At 42.9% G+C, this 24,246-nt stretch overlaps 1 protein-coding gene across 1 annotated transcript; it reads left to right on the forward strand.

Moving 5' to 3' along the window:
• Nucleotides 1-1,875: 1,875 nt before the first annotated feature.
• Nucleotides 1,876-23,626, forward strand: caprin2 (caprin family member 2). The gene is made up of 20 exons (XM_041964180.1): nt 1,876-2,115; nt 2,214-2,276; nt 2,368-2,454; nt 9,619-9,857; nt 10,928-11,010; nt 12,274-12,387; nt 12,536-12,573; nt 13,406-13,630; nt 14,718-14,759; nt 14,840-14,968; nt 16,211-16,295; nt 18,347-18,396; nt 18,495-18,602; nt 18,682-18,783; nt 18,883-19,023; nt 20,285-20,429; nt 20,518-20,694; nt 20,875-20,936; nt 21,373-21,427; nt 23,055-23,626. The coding sequence occupies exons 1-20, from the start codon at nt 1,876-1,878 to the stop codon at nt 23,624-23,626; spliced, it is 2,757 nt and encodes a 918-aa protein (XP_041820114.1).
• Nucleotides 23,627-24,246: the final 620 nt, after the last annotated feature.

The raw sequence follows: 24,246 nt of genomic DNA on the forward strand, positions 1-24,246 counted from the left end.
AATTTGTGCTACATAACCAGGCCGTGGTATTCCCTTTGGTTCAAAATGTAGAAAATCTACAATGATCAGAATTCATTACGCTCATTGCCTTTCAGTGCTAACCCTATAGGCCCTTCCTATTGGAGCTAAGCTTAACCAGAACTTCCAGACCAAACCACACCAGCATCACCAGTTTGCCCTGGCCTGGCCTGCACTGCCAGTAAACGTTGCACCGATGGCCAAACCTTGAAAGGGAGCTGCAGTAAACCAAATTAATCCACAAACATCAGATATAACAGTAAAACACTGACAAGGACTCACATAATGAGTACTTTTACGTTTGATACTTAGAAATCTTGTGCTTAATATTTATACTTTAACTGTGAGGACTTTTCACAGTGTGGTACTTGTACTTTCACAGAAGTAAAGAATCTGAATACTTCTTCAGTAGCAGCTGAGGAAAGTCAACCTTCCCTCTAACAGGTTGGGCCGGCATTGAAGGAAGCTGTGCTCCTTCAGGGTGTTGTAGCAGGCCTCCACCACCTGAGGGCGCAGGAGGACAAAACGTGAGAAGAAGACTCAGAATTGGGGAACTGAATAAAGTAAAATAGATTTAAAAACAGGTTATTAGCTGCGTGTGCTTTTATGATGAGTAAATCTGACTTGTCATGCCAAAAAAAGTAATAATAAATAATAATAATAATAAGTAATACTGCTGTTAGTGGTGGATGATATTTTGGCCTTGAACGCTTCAGTTCTCATGATGTTCCACTATGATTGATGCTGTAGTCATGATGATGCCACTACAAAGGAACATTTAATCTGAAATCTTTTACTTTTAACTCATGACTTCTATTATTAGTGAAATACCATTAAATCCAGTGTTTTCTTCATATCAGGATGCAGGAAAATTATCTTTAAAAGTTCATTTTTCTTTGTTATTATACTCGAACCATCAAATCACTGTTGGGACATTGGAGTAATGTGCCTTGTGCCGTCGGGATCGTGCGTGTGCGCGCCCCGACAGGTGCCGGCACCGGATGTGGTCGGGGTGGATCGCTTCACCCCCGGCGCAGCGCGCGTGCGGCCGCAGGGTATATAAAGGTATGAGCTGACACCGGCGTGGCCTCTGCGAGCTGAACATCACGGCTGGAAAGGGGGTCGCTCACTTTCGGGGCGTTCGGATGTCCAGCGGCTCTCCCGAGAGGACTGAAGGCGCGCGAGTCAACGGCACGAGGTGGGTCAGCTGTTTCTGTCGGCGTGGCCTTTGTTTTTGGGAAAACGCTGACGTGTGCGGCCGTTAAAACCTGAAATCAATCACACGCGGAGCGAAAGTTTCGATGCTTCCCGTGAGCGAGGACATTTGCAGCAAAGTTGGGGCGGATTTTGAATCGATTGCGTGATTTTGGGACTTGATTGCAGCGCATTGCATCCCTTGTCAACGCTTTAATTGCACAGCCTGTTCTGCTTAATTGCCTAACTTCACATTCTGCGAACATGAATCCCCACCCAGCCCTCAGAAGTGTGATCCGCGGAAAAGGATGCATCACGTGCACGCAGGGATCTTTAATTCAGGGGAGATTTTCCTAAAAAAAAAAAGCTGCTGTGTTCGTGCGTGGTGTTTGTGTTGTGCGTGTTTCAAGCCGCTGATTTCTGCTGCGTTCATGATTCATCTAGAGGGAGCACGCTGTTCAGCGGCCGCTGTAAATGCAGTGTCACGGGGTTGGCTGCTGCCCAAGCTGGGCTGAGTCCATCTCCATCTCTATTGAAGCCCTCAGCTTGGTACCAGCAGCATCTTTCCTCTGTTGCAGCTGCATGGCACAGAACCCGCACGGCTCACCTTTTGCGTTTTTGACAGCTAAAACGTGTGCCCCTTCTTCCAGTGTGGAGCTCAACATGGTGCAGCTGTCTCCTTCCCCTACCCTGGATGTCAGCCCTCCACCGGAGCGCTCAGAAGTGGGGGAGGAAAGACAGGACCAGATGACGGATGGCAGCCCAAAGGTGGGCTCGCCCGGTGGTCTGAGCATCCTGCAGCTCAGCCTGGAGGCCTCCACGGCCTACCATGGCTACGAAACCTACATAGAAGATGGTCTCATCTGCCTCAAACACAAAGTCCGCAACTTGGAGAAGAAGAAGGTACGATGGTGACAGGGCAGAGGGATGCAGATTAGTTTAAAAGATGGACAGCTGGAGGCAGGCATCTGGATTTTCTGACGTGTCCTCTGTTTTCACAGCTGAAACTGAAAGACTACAAGAGGAGGCTGAGCCAGGGCGAGGCCCTGAACAAGGATCAGATGGTAAGACCTGGCTGTGTAATGGCAACAAAGATGTGATCTCATAAATGTGTTCGGGGTTCGTATTCAGGGTTTTCGCCCATCTCTTTTTCAGGCAGCTGTGGAGAAGTACGAGGAGGTGGTGCATAACCTGGCATTCGCACAGGAGCTGCACAAAACCCTGGACGGCTTGACCCAGAATGTAAGTCCACTAAAGGCTAAATGTGATGTAGCGTTCTGCCTCCCTCACCGTGCACCCTCGCTTTGGAGCATCAGAGGTGTTGAGTTTAGGCCACAAGGCTCAAAAAGTGCCTGGATGCTTTTTAAAGTCGCAGTAGGCAACATTTCATGGCTGATAAAGACCTGATGAGTTGACCATCTGCAATCAAGTCAAAGTGTGCTGTGCTTGTCTTTCTGAGGCTGCTCTGGCTCTGTTGATCCGGTGCTTGTAACTTGTAGAATGCCACATGTTGCCTCGCTCCGGCTTCATACTTGTGAGGATTTGCTGCTTTTCTTTTGCTGATGTGATAAAGTGGATATTTCAAGGTTTGGACTGTTGGTCAATACGAGAGCATGAGGGCTATAGGGATTTGTGATGTCATTTTCTTTCCCTAACATGATCAATGGGGAAATGATCATCCGATTAATCCATGATAAAACTAAGTTAGCTGCAGCCCTGCATGGACTGAGGTAAAGCAAGGATTTCGTATGTGTTAGAAGGCAAATTGAAATTTGAATATTTCCCGCTTGCTTTCTTGTCAGTTCTTCACAGTAAAGAATATGAACAAGCAAATGTGTCACTCTTCAAAGTACTATAATGTAGGCCAATATGATATGTTTTTGCAAGTTACTTTCATATCATATGTACCTTGAGAGAGGTAATTGGTCACTGACTCATCCCTCCTGTCCATGAATTGTGAGCCATGAAGTGATGCCGTTAAAAGATGGCAGAGATAATCATTCAAAAGTTCAGCAGAAGCTAATATGAGGCTTCAGCAGTCTTGGAGGGTCACGTGGGCAACAAACCTGCGTACAGGTTGACCCCAAACTGTCATCCTGTCACAGCTTAGCAAGGAAGCAGCCAGTGGTAAAATAGCCCCCCCTCTTCGTGTAGCTTCTGCTTCATTGCCAGTATGGACAAAAAAAAAATCATTAGTGATCAGTTCTTAATGTGCATACGGCATGTGAATACTGTTTTGATATTAATCTCATATCCTCTTTAACTGCATATCTTATTACTGACCGTTCCCCAAAGCTGACGTGAGTTTTTAGATGTCCGTATGGCGGGGATCAGTCATAAATCTAACAATGATTTGGTCATTTATTTCAGAAATCAACTTGAATGAAACAATTTTAATTTCAACTTTGCGAATAAATCAAAGTCAAAGCCATCCTGATAACTTGTGTAATTTTCTGCAGAGTCAGTGTTTGTACACATCGCGGTTCAGCGTGGTGCTTGGTCACACTGCATTTACTGGACATAACAAAGAGGCTAATGTTACCAGCCTTCTCATGTTTAGCCACCAACTCTCAACTGACATGGCATGTGATGCTGGGAAGAGTTTTCTGCAGCCAGTTGACTTCAAACCTGACGTAAGAAGTTAGTGACCGACCATTAAATTTTTACTGATGATTGCAGAGTGTGGGGAAGTGATGGGGTCTGTGAAGGAGGCAGGGTTGCCATGTATGTCAAATCCATGTGAGCTCTCTGACTCTCAGTTACTAAAGCTAAACAGTTTGCGCTCTTGTGTATCAAAGGATTCTTTTATCACTGTGGTTGGCTTCTGATCTATTTCAAATACTTTACATTGATTGAATCTGAATTCATCCTTGTGGGTGAACTGTGACTCCTTAAACCATCTGCAAGTCATTAAGTCAAGAAGGCCAAGATAAATCTGCCTTGTTTGATTTAAATGTAATGAATATGTCTCACAAATGTACTTCAATTGGCATATTTTGCAATGATGTCAGTGATCATTGTGCATCTGCTTGTGTCAAAATCCCCAAGATAAAACCCTGTATCATTTTAAAAGCTTTGAAGAGCAGGCTTTCCTGCACAGTTTCTACTACAGTGATCTTAGAGTTGCTCTGATTCCAGATGTTGAGCTGGCACTGGAATTTTCACTCAATTTTTCTGTCCATATTAAACACCTGCTGAGCCCATTGCACACAATTTTAGTTATTCTTTTTCTTTAGGTATGGAGTTTGTCCATACCTGAAATTTGGAAAGCAGTGTATGTTCTCAAAATACTGGAAACCACTCAGCTAAACTATCACCCAATTTTCATGCCTGACTAAGATCCTTTTAATTTTTGGTAAATTTAGTGTTAACAGTTTTCTAGATACTAACATTTTAATTGATTTTCATTCTGGTTTTAGAACTGGCCACAGTGCTGTTCCTGCTGCGATGGCTGTGACAAATTATCTGATTGGGTCCTTGGACAGAAAACAGCATTGTACTGCCTAATTTGTGGATCTGAAAGTTTCATTCAGTTGTCAGTTGATTTGATCCTAAGGCTGTTTTTAAATGGTTCAGAAATTTTGTATATTAGTGTTGGTGCGTCTATGCAGAGGGCCACAAAGATCACTAAAGGTCTCCCCCAGGGCTCCACTTTGGGACCTTTTTTTTTTGTTCTATTTTTGTAAATGACTAGGATAAGCATATTTACCCAAGTTTAAACGAAGTTTATTGTCAGCTAAAAAGCTTGCTTACAGTTGCTTGATCACTTTCCCATCTGATAATAAATCCTTTGAAAGGGTGCTCTTGTTGAAGTACTTGGGTATAGGGATGAACAGCAAGCTTTCATTTGATGCACATATTGCTAATCTAGTTAGGAAGCTCAAAGTGAAGTTGGGCTATTATTTTAGAAATTAACCTTGTTTTACTTTCAATGCCAGGGAAAAACTTGTGGTGGCTGCTTTCTGCTGATGGTTGATTGCGGTGATATCTTGTATATGCACGCACCCTGCATTTGAGCATTGATTAGGTGTACCATGCATCTCTACATTTCATTACAAATGCAAAGTCTCTCACATTGCGTTCTTCATGATCTGGTGGCTTTGACATTAATGACTATTCAGACAACAGTGCTGTCTATGCTATGCTCCTCCAAGTGGTTGTTCTTTAATGTACCATGAGTTTTGATCAATCAGGGAAAAATCATTAAAGTAGTTTAAGCTAACCCTGTAGTTTACGATTCTGTTGGTTGGGACTGATAGTTTTGCTGTCTTTGCTGACACCTGTCTCTGGGAATGATGACTTCATCCTGGATAGGACCACCTCAGTGTTTTGATATGTGGAAATCCAGGGGGCATTAAGGTTGTGATCTATTGAGATCTATTTTAGGAAGGTACATGTGTCTTCACTGCCAACACAACTTGGACCCTAATGTTAGGTCCATTTCCAAGCTCCTATTTAAAATTCTGTAAAAAGTTGTTACCAGCAGCTCCAGCTCCTTTTAAGCACGACTGAAATATCTGAAGCTTTTCAGTCTGGTTTTAGGGAGCACCATAGCACTGAGTTTTCTCTTAAAGGTTCAGTGATTTGTTACGAGCAGCAGATAACGGGGACTGTGCTTGTTTTTTTAATACTTTTAGACCTTGACACGACATTTGATACAGTACATCATAAGCTGCTTATGATCAGACTTCAACAATGGGTTGGGAATTTTAGGGAACAGCCCTAAAAGGGTTTAAGTCACAACTGAAAGAGAGTTTTTCTCTCAGTGTGGGTAGTGCTGCTTCTCTGTGGGCCCACTTTACCTGTGGGGTTCCTCAGGACTCTTCTGTCTGTACATGCTCCCACTGAGTCCCCTGATTAGGAAACACTGCATCTCCTTCCGTTGTTTTGCTGACGATACCCAACTATATCTCCCGCAGCCTTCAGTGCAGCCTCTATTTGAGTGCTCCCAGGACATTAAAGACTGGACGTCACAGAACTCTTTGATAGTAAGACCTGAAAAGTGAGATGGTTCTCTCTGGCCATCCTGAGCCCACCAGCATACTGTGTGGGAAGCTTGGCCCAATGTCATCCCTCATGAAAGCCTTGGGAAGATTTTTGATTCCACATTTAAATTGGACAAACAGAAATTCTGTGGTGAGGCAGACTTGTGAGAAGATATTTCCCCCCCTTACTTGCCTCCCTCCACTGGCTTCCAATCAGTTTTGATAAAGTCTTATTTTTGAAACACTTCATGAATTGGCTCCCTCTATACCTATCTGACCTTTTAACTCCTTATACCCCATTTAAAAGCATTCAGGTCCATTGACCAGTGACTTCTGGTCATCCTCCAGTGTCAGTGGAAGCTCAGGGTCGTCCACATTTCTCAGGGCCCCAGTCTGCAGAACAAACTACATCAGATCTGCCCCCTCTATTGAGTTATCCATTCACAGCTCAAGGTCCACCTCTTTTCTTTTCCAACACAATTAAATTTTATTTTCTACATTACTCACTGACTTACCTCGATCGTTGATCGGGTAAATGTGTGATTTTTGTTGCCAGCTCTGTTGCTGTTCTGCCTATGTTTTGTAAAGCACTTTAGTCAACTCATGTTTTAAATGCACTTTAGAAATAAATTTGACTTGGCTAGAATCTTGACGATTATGGGATTGTTGATCCTTCACAGTTCAAAATCCACCTGCTCGTTGCTTTTCTTCCTTCGCCCCGCCGTCAATCATGTTCATGGATCAATTACTTTCTTATATGGAAAACTTGTCACACATCAAGCACTGACTATGAAGCAATTGTTGCCTCTGACTGTCTCATGCATCTATTATGGTTAGCGTTTCAGTGCAAATCAAGAGGTCCTTCTGGACAATTTAATCATTTATTGCTGACAGTGGAGTTGTTATATTTATTTCTTCCCAGATAAAGGAATTGGTTACTAATGATGATGTATCAAAAGGAACACTTTTCTAAGCTTTTAAAGCTTATATTTGCAGTAATTTCTTATACCTCATCTGCCTACCACTTGACCATCAGCATTCTGTCACACCCTCTTCAGACCTGTACGATAAGAGAATCTCTCTCCAATCTTGAATTTTGAGCTCCTCTCCACTGATGAAACTAAGCTTGTACTGCAGACCAAACACATAATACACTGATCAGCAACAACATTAAAACTGCTTGCCTTATATTGTGTAGGTTCCCATTAATGCTGCTAAAACAAATTTGACCCATTGAGGCTTGGACACAAGACCTCTGAAGGTGTGCTGTGGCATCACCAATACGTTTGCATCAGATCGAAGTTGTTGCAGCACATCCCACAGATGCTCAGTCGGATTGAGATAATTGGATTTTGAAGGCCTAGTCAACTCCTGAACCTCTGTCATGTTTGTCAGACCATTCCTGAATAATTCTTTTGCAGTGTGGCAGAACACATTGTCCTTAGCGGGTGTACTTGTTCTGCAACAATGTTTAGGTTGGTGGTACTTGCCAGGACCCAAGATTTCCCAGCAGAACATTGCAATGAGATGATCATTCCATCACTTCACCCATCAGTGGTTTTAATGTTGTGGCTGATTCTTGTATGAGCAGGGTGAGAAGGCCTGTAGTCACTTGTCTTATCAGATTTGTCAAGCAGCTGCACTGAGACTTAAGCAGAAATTCACACAGCCTCTGGTGACATTTTTACTGGCCAACAGGAAGTTAGCAATTAACCAAGCAATAAAAAAGGAAACAACTGAAATCTTTTTACAAGTCTCTTGTGTTCCTTTAAATTATACATGACTTTCTAAATAAACTGCAGATTTAAATAGAAGCCACAAGGCCAGTCCTTGTGTACCTCTCTTGCTTAAAGACCTAACAAAGCTCTCAAACCCCTGGCTCTGATGGATTCCCTCTGAATTCTTTAAAGCTTTGTCTGTATAAACCTGTTTTAATGAAGCCTTTGCTGCTAAAATGTTGTTTTTACTGTTCTTCCTTGGTTATAATTTTATAGCTTGGGTCAAGCTGTTGGTGTCTTCTTGCTTCTGTACTGGCAAACTCCTTTTTAGATTTCTAGTTTCCCCTTGCAATGGTGAACAAGGCAGGGCTGCCCCCATTCCCTGCTTTTATTTGTTCTTGCTATTGAACCTTTGGCTATTACACTGCATTCTCTCCAGGGTTATGGGGGGTGGAAAACAGTGTCTTTATATGTAAATGATTTGCTTTACTGTATATCTATCAAACCCCTATGAATCCATCCCCAACATAATGCCCTCTTTGAAAGAATATGATTTGTGGTTGCAAGTTAAACTTGTCAAAGAGTGAATTGTTCCCAATCACTAGACTGCCCAAAGCCTTTGATATGCAAATTTGCCTGACTACCTGATTTCCAGTCTTGCTATTGGGTGTATAATGTTCTGTTGTGGAACACAATTCATGCTGACATCCCAGGCTACTGTGACACATACTCTGGAAAAATGGTGAACTACAAGGAAAACTATGGATGGCAAAGTGACTCCCTGCTTGCCCCAGTTTTTCCCTGCACCTCTTCCTCACATCCATCATAGATGACTCTCTTGGTATTTGGAAACAGATTGGCATAGCAACATGAAGGCCATTTTTATCAAAAATATTTACTACCTTTTGAACAATTGTGAAATACATTTAATTTACCACAAACCCACTTTTTCAGACTCCTTCAGGTTCATAGTTGTATTAAAGCTAGTGTGGCGTCCTTTCCCATTTTGCCTGATGAATCACCTATGGAATCTCAATATTCTAATTATAATGGTCAGAAGTCTAATTTACAAAACCTTTCACTCTGAATGACGGTACCGAGGTCTGAATGGGAGGGGGCTTTCGGAGTGACTTTGACAGCAGAGTGGTGAAGCCTTATTAAGGGAAGGAGTTAGACTCGGTGGCTGAGGGAGGTCATGCAGCATCTTTAACTTTAGAAACTGAGATTCACAATACGTGGCTCCTTTTTGATAACTTTGAGAATTTGGAAACCATCTATGGATTACATCAGAGCTAGGCTTTAGCCCCCTCACCCTTCTGAATGTAACTCTTAATGAAGTAAATCACATTTTTTGTCTTGTGTCTTTTTCTGTCTTTGCAGCCCATGCCTGTTTGTCTGCCTGTGTTTTTCTTATTTTCTTATGTTGTGTGGCTCTTCTCTATGTTCCAAAAAAGCCAATAATGTTAAAGGAAAAAAATACTATTGTCATAACCCAAGACTTAATGAAACTTAAATTTCAGTACAAAGAAATTTAACCTGTAGATTCTTTTAAACTTGAGATTTGGGCTCCTGCATCAAGCAATTAATAATGGGCTTTCAAAGCATTACATGAACAGGCTGTAGCCTGAAACTCAAAGATCTCCATTGTGACAGAGTTCAGTTTATGTTTTCAAACTGCTCCTTGCATCCTCCTGCGGCTGCAGTTGCTGAGAGCTCACAAGAAGGCAGTGAAGAAGGAACAGGTGGCGAAGGTGGAGGCGGAGAGGAGGCGTCTGAGCACTGTGCTGCAGGTCCAGCACCTCCTCCACAGCCTACAGCAGGAGCACGTGAGGAGAGACCTGCTAGCTGGCCAGAACCAGGCACCTCACATCCCAGCCCAGCGGCTGCATAGCCTGAGTCAGCTCGCCGCCCTGCTGGGAGTCCAGAGGGATAGCAGACTGAGGTGAGTGTCTTCAGAGCACCCTGCATCTTTGTCATGGTAGACAAGCTGCTGTGGAAACCCATTTGATGTGGAAATGAGTAAGAGTTTGACTCTTCGCACACAGCGACCGTAATATCTGCAGAGAGTTAATGGTGTCCTTAAACAATACAATGACTCTGCATTTATGTTAGCAGGTGCTGACATTGGAACACATGCCACTTATTGATTTGTGGAATGATTGAGGCAAAGGTTAAAAAACATTAATTTCCATTTTTAAAGCAAATTGTAGAATTCATGCAATTTTTCAAATGATTATGAATGCATATGTTTTTGAGAAAAGCTGATCTCAGTGACAATAAGCTTTGCTTTTAAACCAATCATCTGTGTCCCTGACTAGGTTAGATCTCTGTGGGGACGCTGCTGTGTGCAACAATTGGATTTCAATGTCCAGTGCTTATTAGTTGCATTTGCACTTGTATTTTTTTATGCAAGATAAGCTACCTTAACCACCTGAGACATATGAAGTGGCTTAGTGTAAACGGAACACAATTTTTATGTTTCTGTATGTGATGCAGCCCATACAGCTGCACTATTTTCTATGAAAGGGTTAAGTGCTTATTTAGTCCTCTCTCTCTCTCTCTCTCTCTGTGTGTGTGTGTGTGTGTGTGTGTGTGTGTGTGTGTGTGTGTGTGTGTGTGTGTGTGTGTGTGTGTGTGTGTGTGTGTGTGTGTGTGTGTGTGTGTGTGTGTGTGTGTGTGTGTGTGTGTGTGTGTGTGTGTGTGTGTGTGTGTGTGTGTGTGTGTGTGTGTGTGTGTGTGTGTAAACTTGACAATGCAACATTAGATAAAAATGGCATCAAGCCAACATCCTAAAAAATAGTTTGCCAAAAATATACATTGAAGTGTAACCCCTTGTTGTACAGCATGTTTTTGCACATTTTGTTAAAAGTCCAAGTCCTTAACGATAAAGTGCAGGAAAATTGTGGATAACGAGCTAAGAGAAAGCCTCCCCTCTAACACAAGCTTTAATGGCATAAAGAAAGCCTCTTTGTCACACTATAATCTCCTCTGTATCTTCACTGTTTGCTGTAGTTTAGAGGAACAGATGGAGCAGGCGGCTCTGGTCTACTTGGACCTGTTGGAGGGGAAGGACAAGCCAGTGGCTGGATCCACATGTGAGTATGAAAGACATCTGAGCATCGTGGACTGAGCCCCATACATACCAGGCTCATATGATTTTTGTTGATCCTTATGCTGCTGGCTTCAGTTCTCAATGTAGAGGACAAATTTCATCACCAAACTTGGATGTAGCATTCCTGGGATGACTATGTGTCCTTATATTTTGGGGGTGGTCATAAAAGTTGACATATAAAAACAGCTGAGCAGTTAATTTGAAGCTATAAGAAAAATGTCCTTCATGAAATGCAACTTTATCAAAGTCTCATGAAAATTTTCTAACCCAGTTCATGGTAGTAAATGTTTGAATCAAATGACTTATAGGAATCAAGTAATCCACTTTACTAAATTAGCAGTTGTAGCAGGAAAACTAACACAATCTTAAGAATTGAACAAAAATCTCACTTTATGAGATTTGTACTAAAAGCAAGTATATTTAGGATTCAAACCCCAAAGGGGTCAAACCCTGTTGTTTGTGCCTTATTAGATCCACATACACTGAGAGCAAGATCTGTCAAAAGCATCAACCAAAACTTCACAGGGCCAGGGCTTAGCAGGAAATTGGCCCGGACTCGTTAATGATTTGTCAAATTGCTTTAAGTCTGAGTACATGAGTGTTTGGGAGTGGGTCTATGGAAGCATTGTGAGCCTGACCCATAGGTGTGCATTAATGTATTTACCGAAGCACTGAAGAGACATACTGATTTGTGCAAATGGGGGTGGCCTGTCATTTATTTGCTCATAGCTCAAGATGCCTTTAAACAATCCTGATTAAAGTCACAGGAGACATCCTGTTCTGTCTGCTGAACATGCACACAAAGTTTCATTTATATCTGAAGGGGGGGCAATGGTGGAACTTTTAGTGAATATTCTTGAAATGCTGCAGGCTCTGTGGTGATGGAACAAGTGATCTTGTTCCTTTTAAGCAGAATTGCATTTGTAGGAGAAAACAGAGGAAGTGTGAAGTTACCCAAACTGTCCACACAGTTTACAGACTACAAGTAGTTTAGATGATCTACATCAACTGCTGGGTTTTTTACAAAATGATTTCTCATGTCTCTTACCCTCTTGTACTTTTTTATTTTACCAGTGTTGCTTCTTTCCCAGTTCTCAGTAATTACTTCAATGATCATGATGTCACAGCCGATTCAAACAATGGTCTGAGCTGCAGAAATGCTTGGGAGCCGACTTGTAATAAACCATAATTTTCCTTTAGTGTCATGTGGTGTGGCTTCACCTTTAGTTGACTCTTATCTTTTCAGTTAAGCTGTTGAAAGAGGAGCTCACCAGGCTGTCGAACCACAAGTACTTCAGTTGTCTTCCGCCTCCACCCAACAAGTGTCCTGAGCCGGTCCTGAGATCGACCAGCCACAGCAGTAAGAAGATGATGCATAACATTTACTTTGGAACTAACCACGTGTGGGTGTTAATGGTGACAGAAATTGGGGTTGGACATTAAAAACCTTGCCTAGTCTGAACATGCTGAATTGCAGATTGTATTTCTTTCTCTTCTGCTCCTGTCAGACACTTCAAAGTCAAAACCAAATGAGGTTTCTAAGGAGGTAAGACAGCCAATTTTTTTTTTAATAAAAGCTGTATTTCAGTGTTGTGTGTTTCAGACCCCATTTACACCCATTTTAAAGTGGGATCTGTATCCAGACGTGTTCTCCAGGTATAGAAAAATGGGTGTTAATTCAAGGTGTAAATGCATTGTGATAGAAATGTGATCAGATCTGCCTGACCACATCTAGTGGCCTGGCTCGCTTTCTGCTTGAAAATTCGCACAACGTGCTGGTATCAGGCCCAACAGCATACAGGTATTTGCACAAAATAAAGGTTGTTCAAATCTGGAAAGTGAGTGAGCAAATAGTCTGGAAAAAGACACACCTCTGATCACTAATTATTCTATTCTGTGCATGAAAGCACCAAAACATGTTGGTGAACAGAACTGCAGGAAAAATCAAAGCAAGACGGGTGGAAATGAATGAGATGCAGTAAGAAGTAACTGTATGCAATGGTGTTAACAAGGCATTTCACTTATCTAGTCCGAGTAGCCCACACGCTGTACTGCAACACACCGGGACAGGCCGATACGATGTTTTCTTTATGCGAAGAAAGGAATAAGAGGGGACAAATAATTAGCCTTTACAGACAGTGTTCCACAAAGTTTTATGAAGTTTTCCCAATATCAACAACTGATTTTCTTTTTTTTTTTTTTTTTTTTTTTTTTTTAAAAAGGGAGTCTGGGGCTGACTTGCTGTCACCTCAAATCTTAAAAAGCCGCTTAAAAGCAGGTGCAAATGGGGTGTCGGTGTTGTGTATTTCAGTGCTGTGTGTGTGTGTGACTGGAAGCATGCTCCAGGATCCACTGATGCTCTGTTGGTGATATGGCAGTTTTTCAACAGACTGTACCAGACTGACATGGCGACTCCTCCCACTCAGAGCTGGAAGGAGGACTTCCATGCGATGAGGGAGCGGGAGCCTCCTGACTGCTGGGACACGGAGCTCTCAGACGGGGTCATCTCGCCCAAAGCGCCGGTCCACAAGCCGTGGAGAGGGGCTGCCACTTTCATCCCCAAAGTCCCAGTCATGAAGAAACAGTCTGCTCAATGCAAACAGGTGAGGTCTCATCAAACGCTGCTGACACTGGACATGACATTGCAACTGTGTTGATGGACAAAAGATGGATAACTTGAACATGTGTTAGTTTGCAATACAAATGGCCTAAATGCATTAAGTGATACTGGCTTACTCAAACTTAAAGCCCCCATTTGTAGGATTTCAGATTTCTTTTGGCTACTCTTTGTGGTGGTTGGCAGTTAAAAATAAAGACGCTTCATCATTCAATCACAAATTGTTGACAAGAGCAACAAAGCATTCATCACGGTGACTAAAAACTAGAGGAAATCTCCTCAAAATGTTCCCAGGGGGATGTTTTTAGGAGGAACTGTTTGAACATTTTCTGCCCTCAGCTTCTTTTGTTGAATGCTGCTCTGCTTTCTGATTTAGGGATGGAGGCCTACAAAAAGCCTGCACCACCTGCTGGGCATTCATTTACAGATTTTGCTCCATAATATTTTTCCTTACAGCTGGATGTTAAATGGCTCTTACCAGTTTAAGTTATTGAAATTCCAGTGTTACCATTTTCAGCCCGGGTATTTAGCAATGACAGGTGTACAGCACCGCCCACCACCGTACAGCAGTGGTGGAGGAAGTATTCAGAACCTCAAGTACTAATACCACACTGTAAAAACATTCTGTTCAAAGTAAAAGTCCTGCATTGGAAAATGTTACTTCAGTGAAAGTATGTTAGTATAATCTGAAAAATGTTTCTTAAATTATTGATAGTAAAAGCACGCAATGCAGGAAAAATGGCCTCTGTGATTATTATACTATTATATCATTAGATTATTACTCATGCATTAATGTAAAAGCACAGCTGTTGTACTTGGTTGAGCTGAGGCTAATTTTAAAACTATTTTGTATAAGATTGCAAATCATTTTTGTTATAATTTAATCTGATTATTTTCTCCATTAAACAACTGACTGTGTGTTTTCTAAATATTCTGAAAATGGTCAGAAATGCTGTCACAGTTTCCCAGAGCTGAAGTGGTGAGCTGATCTGCTTGGTAATGCCGTCGTACAGCATGTTTACATTACAGCAAAGGTCTCTTAAACAAAAACTGCTGCATGATATTCTCCCCAGAGAAAAGAGAGGCGAGCCAAAGGAGTGCAACATGCCAAATCGGTGAGTACGAAACATTGAGTTTAAAGTGTACAGATGTCTCTAGAGACAATGTGCAAACATCCTCATACGATTCCTGACAGGTAGTTCACATGGAAATGCCTGTGGAGGTTTTCAACTCTCCATCTGCCTTGCCCAAAGACCCCATCCTGAGGAAGCAGCACCTAGAGGACCTGATGACAAAGATCCATGGCTCCTTCACTTTCATGCAGGTGGATTTTGACTGTTTGCAAACTCATGAACATCATATTAACCACGCAGTACAGGATGGAATTAAAGTTGCAAGTAGAAGTGAACGGGCCCTCACATCCACATGGCCTCTGGGGGAGCAACGGCTGCGGTCTCATTGTTGCAGGCCTGTTGACCCGGCTCTGAACGTTAACAAATTAGTTAAATATTGCTTCCTGTGTCCACTACGTGGCACTAGAGAACACACACTAATTATACATGACATTGCTGTGTATAAAATGCAGACTGCATGATGTAAAATTATCATATTTACCATATTACCTCATCACCAGTACCAGTCAAAACCCGCCTTTACATTCAGTGGGTTTTATTTTCTACATTGTAGATCAATAATGAAGACATCTGAAGTGTGAAAGAACATACATGGATTTATGTCGTAAGCAAAAACAGTGAAAAGAAGCAAAATAGGTTTTGTATTTTACATTCTTCAAAGTAGCCACCATTTGCTTTGATGACAGTTTTGCAGAGACTGGGTCATCTGATGCAGCACGCCATCATTCTCCTCGGTAAAATCGCCCTTGCCTAGCCTGGAGGTGCGTTATGGGTCGTGGGGTCCTGTTGAAAACCAAATGATGGTCTCACAAATGCTGTGATAGTCATTCTGTTTAAGTGTCAACAGCAAAGCAGCCCCACACCATCACAACATCCTCCTTCATGCTTCACAGTGGGAACAACACATGCAGATTGCAGCTGATGACTTCTGGTCGTGCAGAATTAATGAAAGCCAATAAGAGCAATTGTGTGTAGAAACTATAGCTGAACTAAGACCTGCCAAATATTAGGAGGGGCTTTAGAGGCAGCTGAACACGACTGACTCCCTGCTTGTTCTTCTATTGTTAATGGGTTCTGATGTGTGTGCCAATTTTCCTTCCTGAACTTGAATACCAAGGGTGTCACGAATGCGACTGATAGTTAAAAATAATGAGGGAGTGCTATAAAACCAACATACTGTGGCTAAGCCCAATTCCGACATCAAATGGAAATATTTACCAGTTGGGTGCAAATTTTCATGCGTCTTTGAGGATGCTAAAGGTTGGTTAGAAAATTGAAATCAACACACAAAATCTGACTTCACATTGGGCAAACCATTTCCAGGTTTGGGATAAATTTATACAACAGGTCCTCGGTGCACAGGCCCTAACTTTGAGTATTTATTCAGCTGTTGTTGGCAGTTGAAGGTTTGAGAATGATCTTGTCCTTTTCAGGACTCTCTTCTGGATGTAGAGATCTCCCCCACCCATGACCTCCCCAGACGGAAGAGACGGCCATCTGGATCTCCCTCTCCACTGGGTAGCTTGGAACAAGTCAGCAAGCTTGGTAATTTAGCTACTTGTTTTTTCTTCTGGAGCCTCAAAACATATCACATTGTCTTCATCAGGTTGTTGGAGGTTGTGTAATATGTAAATGGTTTTGGTGTTTTGTTTGCAGTCATGGTTTGGTAACTGGTTGCACGAAGCTGGTTAAGTGATTCTGTTCAGTGATTCTGTGTTAAATAGAAGCGACATTATCATGAGAACCATGAATGAACTCCTTGATATGAATTGAGATGAAAAGGTGAAACATGGGAATATTAGTTTGTAGCTACAGTGAAAAGTGATTCAAAAGGTGAAGTATAAGCAATATAATCACTAGAAAAAGAAGCTGTAGAAACACTAGACATGATTTTCAAATATCAAAGTAAGGCTAAAGCTACATGTAGATGCAATGCAAAAACAATGACCTGTAGTATAGTGTTTTTGCTTTATTGACTGAGAGCAATCTCAGACTGTTTCTGTTTCCAAAGCAGAGAAAAGTAGGTAATACCTGAAATGTCTTAGCAAGTATAGAATTGCTGAAATTTTCAAACATTCATGGTCCCCAGATGATGAATCCCAACCTCCGACTTTTCATCTTGTGCCACCATGACATTTTTAGTCAAATCTGTCTTGACTACCTGTTGGATGGATTGCAATGGAGTTTGATACAGATCTCTCAGGTTCCTAGATGATACATCCTACTGACGCTGGTGATCCCTTGACTTTCTCTTGTACCGTCATTATGTCAAACTTGACTTGAACAACTGTTGACTGCTATAAACAGTCAACTGCACAAAGGAAAGCAATAAATGCAATCATGCTCACAGAGGCTGAGTGGAAAGCCTGTTTCGATGTTGGACGATAGAAGTCGTCAGTATCAGGAAGAATATATTTTAATGGGGTTTATCTCAATGAGCTGCAACCCTCTCAAAGTATTGTGCTTTTTTTGCGGGGAGAAGTTGCATGGAGCCAGCACACCTCCAATGACATCTCAGCAAAAAAGAGAATGCTTTCTGATTTTAGATCATACTTAAGATCATCCCGAGAAAATCATGTGAAAGGTCTCCATAACCTCAGCCAAAGCACTCGAGGCTTCTTACACGGTGTCCTTGCTTGTAGCTTTACTTTACTTTACTTCCAGCTCCTGCTGTAATGACTGAGACTATGCTGGACAAAAAAAGCAGCAGATAAATTGAACTGTACCTTTGTCAAATGGCACAGTTCGCTGTAGAATAGATACAATTGTTGATCTCATTGTGTTCCATTTGTTTGAGGACACAGTCTGGATACCAAAGCTGTGCTCTTTGGCAGATATGTTCAGCAAACTGAATGTGTGTCTGCAGGGCAAAGACACCAGCATTCTCTATTCTCAACCTGTATGACAAGGTAGTCTAAAAGCATGTGCAGAGGGGGACTTCACCTGCTCTTTTCAGGTGGATGCTATCCACTGAGGATGTGGGGAGAGCTCCTGTGAAGTCAATCATAGAGGGACATTTAGCCAACTTCATAGCTTTCTGTCACTCATCAAGAAAAACTCTTGGATGTGTCATCTGACTGTGGCCTGCAGATGACGTTTGACACATGCATTCACAGTTTTGGGTGTGTGTGAAGGAGCACCCTGAGCTGGGAAAGAGCAGCGATTACCCGTTGGGTTTGTGTGAGGCCTCCTTTTCCGCAATGACTCTGATCAAAGCAAAGAAACAGACTGTGCCTGGCAAAGAGCTTGATCACTGCAGCTGCCTCCCTGCCATCAAATCACAAATCCTCAGTGCAGCACTGGATTAAGTGCAGTTTACCAAAAGACGCAGTTCAGTGTAACTATAATGCTGTCGCAGTGTCATTGCGTGATGACCAAAAATTGGTTTGCTATGAATGAAAATGTAGCTTCCACATGTCTGTTGGTGCTGATTTTTGATGAATCAGACACTGAGCTGTATTGTACCTCTTTATATAGACTTGAGCATCAAATTCCTAGAAAATTTTGACTTGAATAATATCCTGATTAACCATTTCTTTTTGTTTTGTCTCCACCCACCAACTAACCAGCTCACGGAGACTTGAGCAGCCAAAGTGATGTCCTTCCCAAAGCGATGCATGTAAGTTTACTTTTTTTTTTCAATCTGTAATGAGCCATTTGTGACTTAGATTGAAATCACTTGGGCTTGTCATCACTTCGTCCTCATCCCCCACTCAGTCCACCCCACTGCCTGCCAGGCTTATGGAGCGCAAAGCCAGTCTAACAAATGGGGATCAGTGCCTGGAAACCTGTGACCTGGAACTTTCCCCGAAGGACCTACCTCATGTAAGAAGCAGCAAATTGGCTATGAGATGGAACAGATCAACCCTGCAATTCTACGTGGTTAAAGTTATCTTGTCTGCAGGAGCCAGTGCAGTTGGCTGAAAGAAAGAAGTTTCCTTCACCACCACTTTACCGCAGGGAGTCGACCATCTCTGTCAATCTGGAGGAGAAGAGCCGTCCTCATGTAAATGAACATTCTTGGCCGTGTCAACACAGCATTCTAGATGATGTGAAGTACTGTCGATATGCTTTTAATGCAACTTTAAACCTCTGTGTTCCACAGACGCCGGTAGCTCAGTCACGGGAGCAGTCCCCCTGCAATGGGGTGGCAACATGCACTTCCACCTCCTGTCAGGGACAAACTTTCACTACACCTCCCTCTAGGCGGACTCTGACGTCTACACAGTTTCAAAACATCCAATCAGTAAGTCTTACCAAAGCTGTGCACCATTTCCTTTCAGGTTTTATGCTATCAAGGCCTAAAAGTCTGTTGGCTCTATTCCTATTACAGCAGTTTGTCACTAATTAGTTCTCCCTCTTAGACCCCTTAGACATTATGGCATCCAGTTGTGGGGTTTTTGCTTTTACACCTTGTACTACAAGTGCCGTTCTTAGCTCACTATGTAAATTAGGTCCTGACAGTGGAGTTGGTAGACTTGTCAAACTTGGTTACAGGTCATGGGAAGCACGGCAGAGGTTGCCTCAGCGGACAAGACAAGGTCGGGTAATTGGAGCAGTTGAGAAGCTTGCTAGTGGTAATTTGGCTTCCCCACTTGGTCACATGACCCTTGCCATGCATGCCATGGCTAGCCCACGGGAGAATCTGAAGCAATGCTGCTGTACGGAGTAGGTCTTTTCCTTTAATGAGAAAACATTGTTTGAAGCATGTTGTTGGGCAATTTAAAATGTTTGGAAGAGGCAGAGGCCTTCAGTATTGCCAAACTGTGCAGATAGCATTTACCAGACCACTTAATCCATGTGTTTCTTTTATCATAATGATTCTTCTGGCGTAGCATGCTGGTCTGTCTGGTCGGATTGTGAGCTCGAATGGTTGCTTCTCATGGCATTTTGCGAGACTGCAGACTCGGGTCAAGGCACAAATCAACTCCCAACTCCACCCAAGATGCATACGTTTAAATTGGGTGATAGGGTCTTGACTGCTTGTGCCAGATTTAATGGCTACCAAATCTCTCACGTCCCTGTAAATGCAAATGATCTCAAGGGCTGCACAATTAGCTTTTTTTCTGCAGTTGCAGGATGACAAACCTCTGAAACAGTTTTCCTCGTGCTGATCAGGTAAGACAAGTTTAAGTCCAGGAAATGCTGAATCGCCACAGTAGTGTCTGTAAGATAAGTAAGAATAACCTTTATTGATCCCAAAGAGGAAAAACTTTGGAGCTACAACAGTGCAAGGAACAAGGTAATAAGTACAGATACAGTACAGACTTTAAAAATACATTATAAGTATACAAAAAAATGAAAAGTTTCAATAGAAACTTTTCAATAGCTATTAAACACGACAGAAGAAATCAAAGAAATCAAAATGTGAGCACAGAAGCATAATGAAATGACGTGGCCACTGAAGATGCAATGAAAATATCTGAACCATTGTATCTAGATCTGTAATCTGTCGAGATCTGTATCTTCTGCAAGCCTCTGTGGTGTCTATTTTCTCCTCACTGTAGGTCTTCAAGGTGAAAGCCTCCTTACCTCAGAATGGGGAACTTGATTACAAACCAGATTCAGCAGTTTTCCCCGAGCCCAGGTACAGCACTGCCAGTACCCAAACACCACCCGAGTTTGCTCCCTCAGAAGACGAACCACAGCCGGGTACGTTTGATCAAATGTCTGCGTTCCTAAACTCCCAATGCACGTTAGCTGAATGGTCGAGTCATTTCGTGCTACATCACCTCTCTAGTGTACCAGTCAGATTATACAGCTGGTAGTGGTGGACAGATCTTCCCGTCCCCGGGCCAGTCGGGTGGAAGCGTGAGTCGACCCGACCAGTCATACTACACCAGAGGATCCGTGAGAGGTATGGCACGTGGCGGCAAGGGACTGGCACAAACCTTTCGCTCTTCTGGTTGGCATCGAGGTATCTATCCTCTTGTTGGGTTTTCACCACTCCTGCATTTCCCTCCTCTCCTTTTGCTAGACATCTGTTCAGGATCAGGTGTTGTGGGGCAGTCTTGTCACATCCTGGCTAAAGCTTGGGCTGAAATGAACCTAACTGAAGTAGTTGTGAAGCTCAACAAATGTTTCATTTGTTCCTCAGGAGGATCCTACATCCCCCAGACTCATTTCAGGGACTCTGGCCCTCTCCTCTATGCTGCTAGAGTAAGTAATACCATTTGTGCTCTGTGCTGTGTAATTGTCCAATGGGACAAACTGAAGAGCATGTCAGACGCTTCCATGAAGATTACCTTGGAAACAAGAGTATTTTGCTCCTTGTCCTCACTCCTCCTGTTTGCTTGTTTCGAATCTGTAAGCCTATTGGTGTCTTTAGTGGTTCATTACTTGTTGAACATATAAAAAACACACTAACTCCAACGAGAATAAGCTGATGTGATGGCTGGTTGATCTGGTTCTGGGGTACCCTGAGACCATTTTGTCTCTGAAACAGACAACCAAAGGCTGTCATGCAGCAAATAAACAAACGCAGGCCAAGACATCAGTTTGCTTGCACACAGCTGTGTTAAATCCAGGAATCCAGTCGTCTTGCTGCTTCGTCTGTCTACATGTGTTTTATCGTCCCTCTGTGGTGTTTTCTCAGGACTCTGGATACCAACATAGCTATAGACGTGGAGGAGGGAGGCATAGCTCCAGTGGTAAGAATGCAAGCTGTAACTCTAAAGTGCAAATGATCTGTCCCTCAGGGAAGAGCTTTTACAGCAAACAGCTGTTTAAAGTTGTCCCCTAAAGGACCAGTAGCTGGGCTGGATGGATTTTATTGATACTCTACTCTCAGCAATGCTTATATCTGGTAGTTTTTTTTTATACTGCTTATGTTTTTAATGGAGAATAACTAAATTGACAAATTTGTTGCTGCTCATAAGCATATCTGTGAATTTTACTATCCAGCCCTGGTAGCCGGGAAGACAGGCTTAGCACTCATGAGTGGTGCTTGGCCTGCCATCAGCCAGTGTTCCTGAGGCGAAAATCTCATTCATGTCTCCAGTGGACGGGGTGGCATGATTTTAAGTATTTGCAGCACTTGTATAGGCACGAAAGTGCCCTGGAAAATGGAGTGACTGTTTTTTAAGGAGGTAGGAATCTGGTTGTTGGGATGAAGTCAGAAATACAAGTCTGTACATAACAGCTGACAAACTGTGATCATGATGAGCATTTGAGAAAGGACACATTAAAAATTTCTGCTGCTATGTCCAACCGGCTAGGTGAAGGTGTTGGACAAATTCTAACAATTTCAGTCAATTGTGCATCAGTTCAGTAACTACTGTACAACGCTTCTGATAAAATGTGCTTCATTTAAATCTCATGCCTCTCCAAATACACCATGGAAATATTTATACTGTAGTAGTTATATTTGTTCCACAATTCTGTTTGGAGTAAGGCAAAATATTTAAGATTTTATATTTATAGAGCAGAATTTAGATGTTTCAATGTAGTATGAAACTGTTGCACTAAAGGTCTCAGGTGCCACCTTAAACTACTTTGTATCTACTTGCATCTCTTTGTCAGAACCGAAGAGGATGTCATTGATGTATTTCTGTAAAAAAATGACAATGTATGTTGAGCAAGAAGCATGCAGTGTGTTTGTTCAGTTTGAGGATGATTGGAAGAAAGATTTGTACCATTCCTCTATCACCCTTCAATGACCACCTCTTCTATGGCCGTTTTCAAAGCTAATGTTCACTCTGGTCCTGACCAGGGGATGAGTTGGTGCATTTCTTGCATTTTCCCCTTGACTCAGTTTGTCTTCACACAACAAAATTCAAACAAACCAAAATATGCCACTAAAATCCAGGTGAGAACATTCACTCCACTCATTGGTGTGTCAAGGACAGGAGCAAGAAGGTAACCTCAGGAAGAAGGTCCTGCCTCACCAAATATCAAGGAGACAACACGCTTCACTGCTAGTTCAGGTCAGACCCTGATTTGATCTCCAGCTAGGAGCTAGAAGCTGTAGCTCGGCATGCAAAACCAACCTGGTAAGAGGAGTGATTTGCCTCAAAATTCAAGTACCCTTGTAATTGGTTCAGATGGAGGTTGTTGTGTACCCACCTCCTGAATGCTTAAGGGTTTTGGTCGTTTTATTTAGTAGCAGAGTACCGAGGGGGAAAAACTGAGTCGAGTGTAACTGGACAAAACAATACAAGTCTGAAAATGCCCAGACACATGCATGCTATTTGCAGAAACTGGTGCGCTCCAGTCCTGCGTACAGCATCATTGAACCCTGTTATTTCTTAACACGTTTTTTGTCTCAACTTGAAGCAGCGTGGAGTGACTCTTCGCAGGTGAGCAGCCCAGACCGGGAAGGAGCCTTTACAATTGTGGACTCGGGTCATGGGGATTCGTTGTCAGTCTCCACTGTAGAGGTCCCTCTCACTCCCCATGGGCACCATCACACCGCCCTGCTTCCCATGCAACTCTACCCACTCTCCCAGCCACTGCGAGTGGCGTTCACTGCCTCGCGCACCGCTAACTTTGCGCCGGGCAACCTGGACCAGCCCATCGTGTTTGACCAGCTTCACAGCAACTTGGGGGAGATGTACGACACCCACATCGGCCGCTTCACCTGCCCCATCAATGGAACCTACGTCTTCATCTTCCACATCCTGAAGCTCGCCATCAATGTGCCGCTCTACATTAACCTCATGCGCAACGAGGAGGTGATGGTGTCTGCGTACGCCAACGATGGAGCCCCAGATCACGAGACGGCCAGCAACCACGCCATCCTGCCTCTGTTCCAAGGAGACCAGGTGTGGCTCCGGTTGCATCGTGGTGCTATCTATGGCAGCACCTGGAAGTACAGTACCTTCTCTGGCTTCCTGCTGTATCAGGATTGAACTGTTGTCGAACAAACAGCCCTCCTCTCTGTGTGTGGACTGTTTGCTTTGTACTTGATGGTGATTAAACTGACATTTCAGTATTGTGGTCAGGCCTGCATGCCAGCGCCCGTTTTTCACCAGAAAGCCCATTCATAACATAAGTGTCGGTGGCCAAATGGTACATGTATGATCTGTATCTACATTTGAAATGAGGATTGACTACTTGACATAAACCAAATATACTTCAGTCCCCATGAATGTGTAGTTCATGATGGTGGTGCTCCCTGTGACTGTGATGCTAGTACAACTGGGTCTTGATAACATGTCATCTCGCTGTAGATCATCCTGTAGCACTTCACCTGCTCAGCCCACAGGTCACTGATTTCAGTGAGAACTCTAATGCAATGTTATGAATTCGTGCCTTTGTTTTCTGAATGGCTTTGGATGACTGACCAGATGTTAAACAGCTAATGAACTGAATGGCTGATTTATTGGATGAATTATAATGACTCTACTATCAGCACATTGCTTGATGCTGGGCTTCTATGCATTCAGTCTCACCTTGCTGCGTGTGTGAATGTGAAGCTGAGGAAGGAAAGATTGTGTTCTTGGTGGTGGGTATGGTGTTGAACACTTAA

The sequence above is a fragment of the Chelmon rostratus genome, chromosome 22 (genome assembly GCF_017976325.1).
Source record: "Chelmon rostratus isolate fCheRos1 chromosome 22, fCheRos1.pri, whole genome shotgun sequence".
Classification (NCBI taxonomy): Eukaryota; Metazoa; Chordata; class Actinopteri; order Chaetodontiformes; family Chaetodontidae; genus Chelmon; species Chelmon rostratus.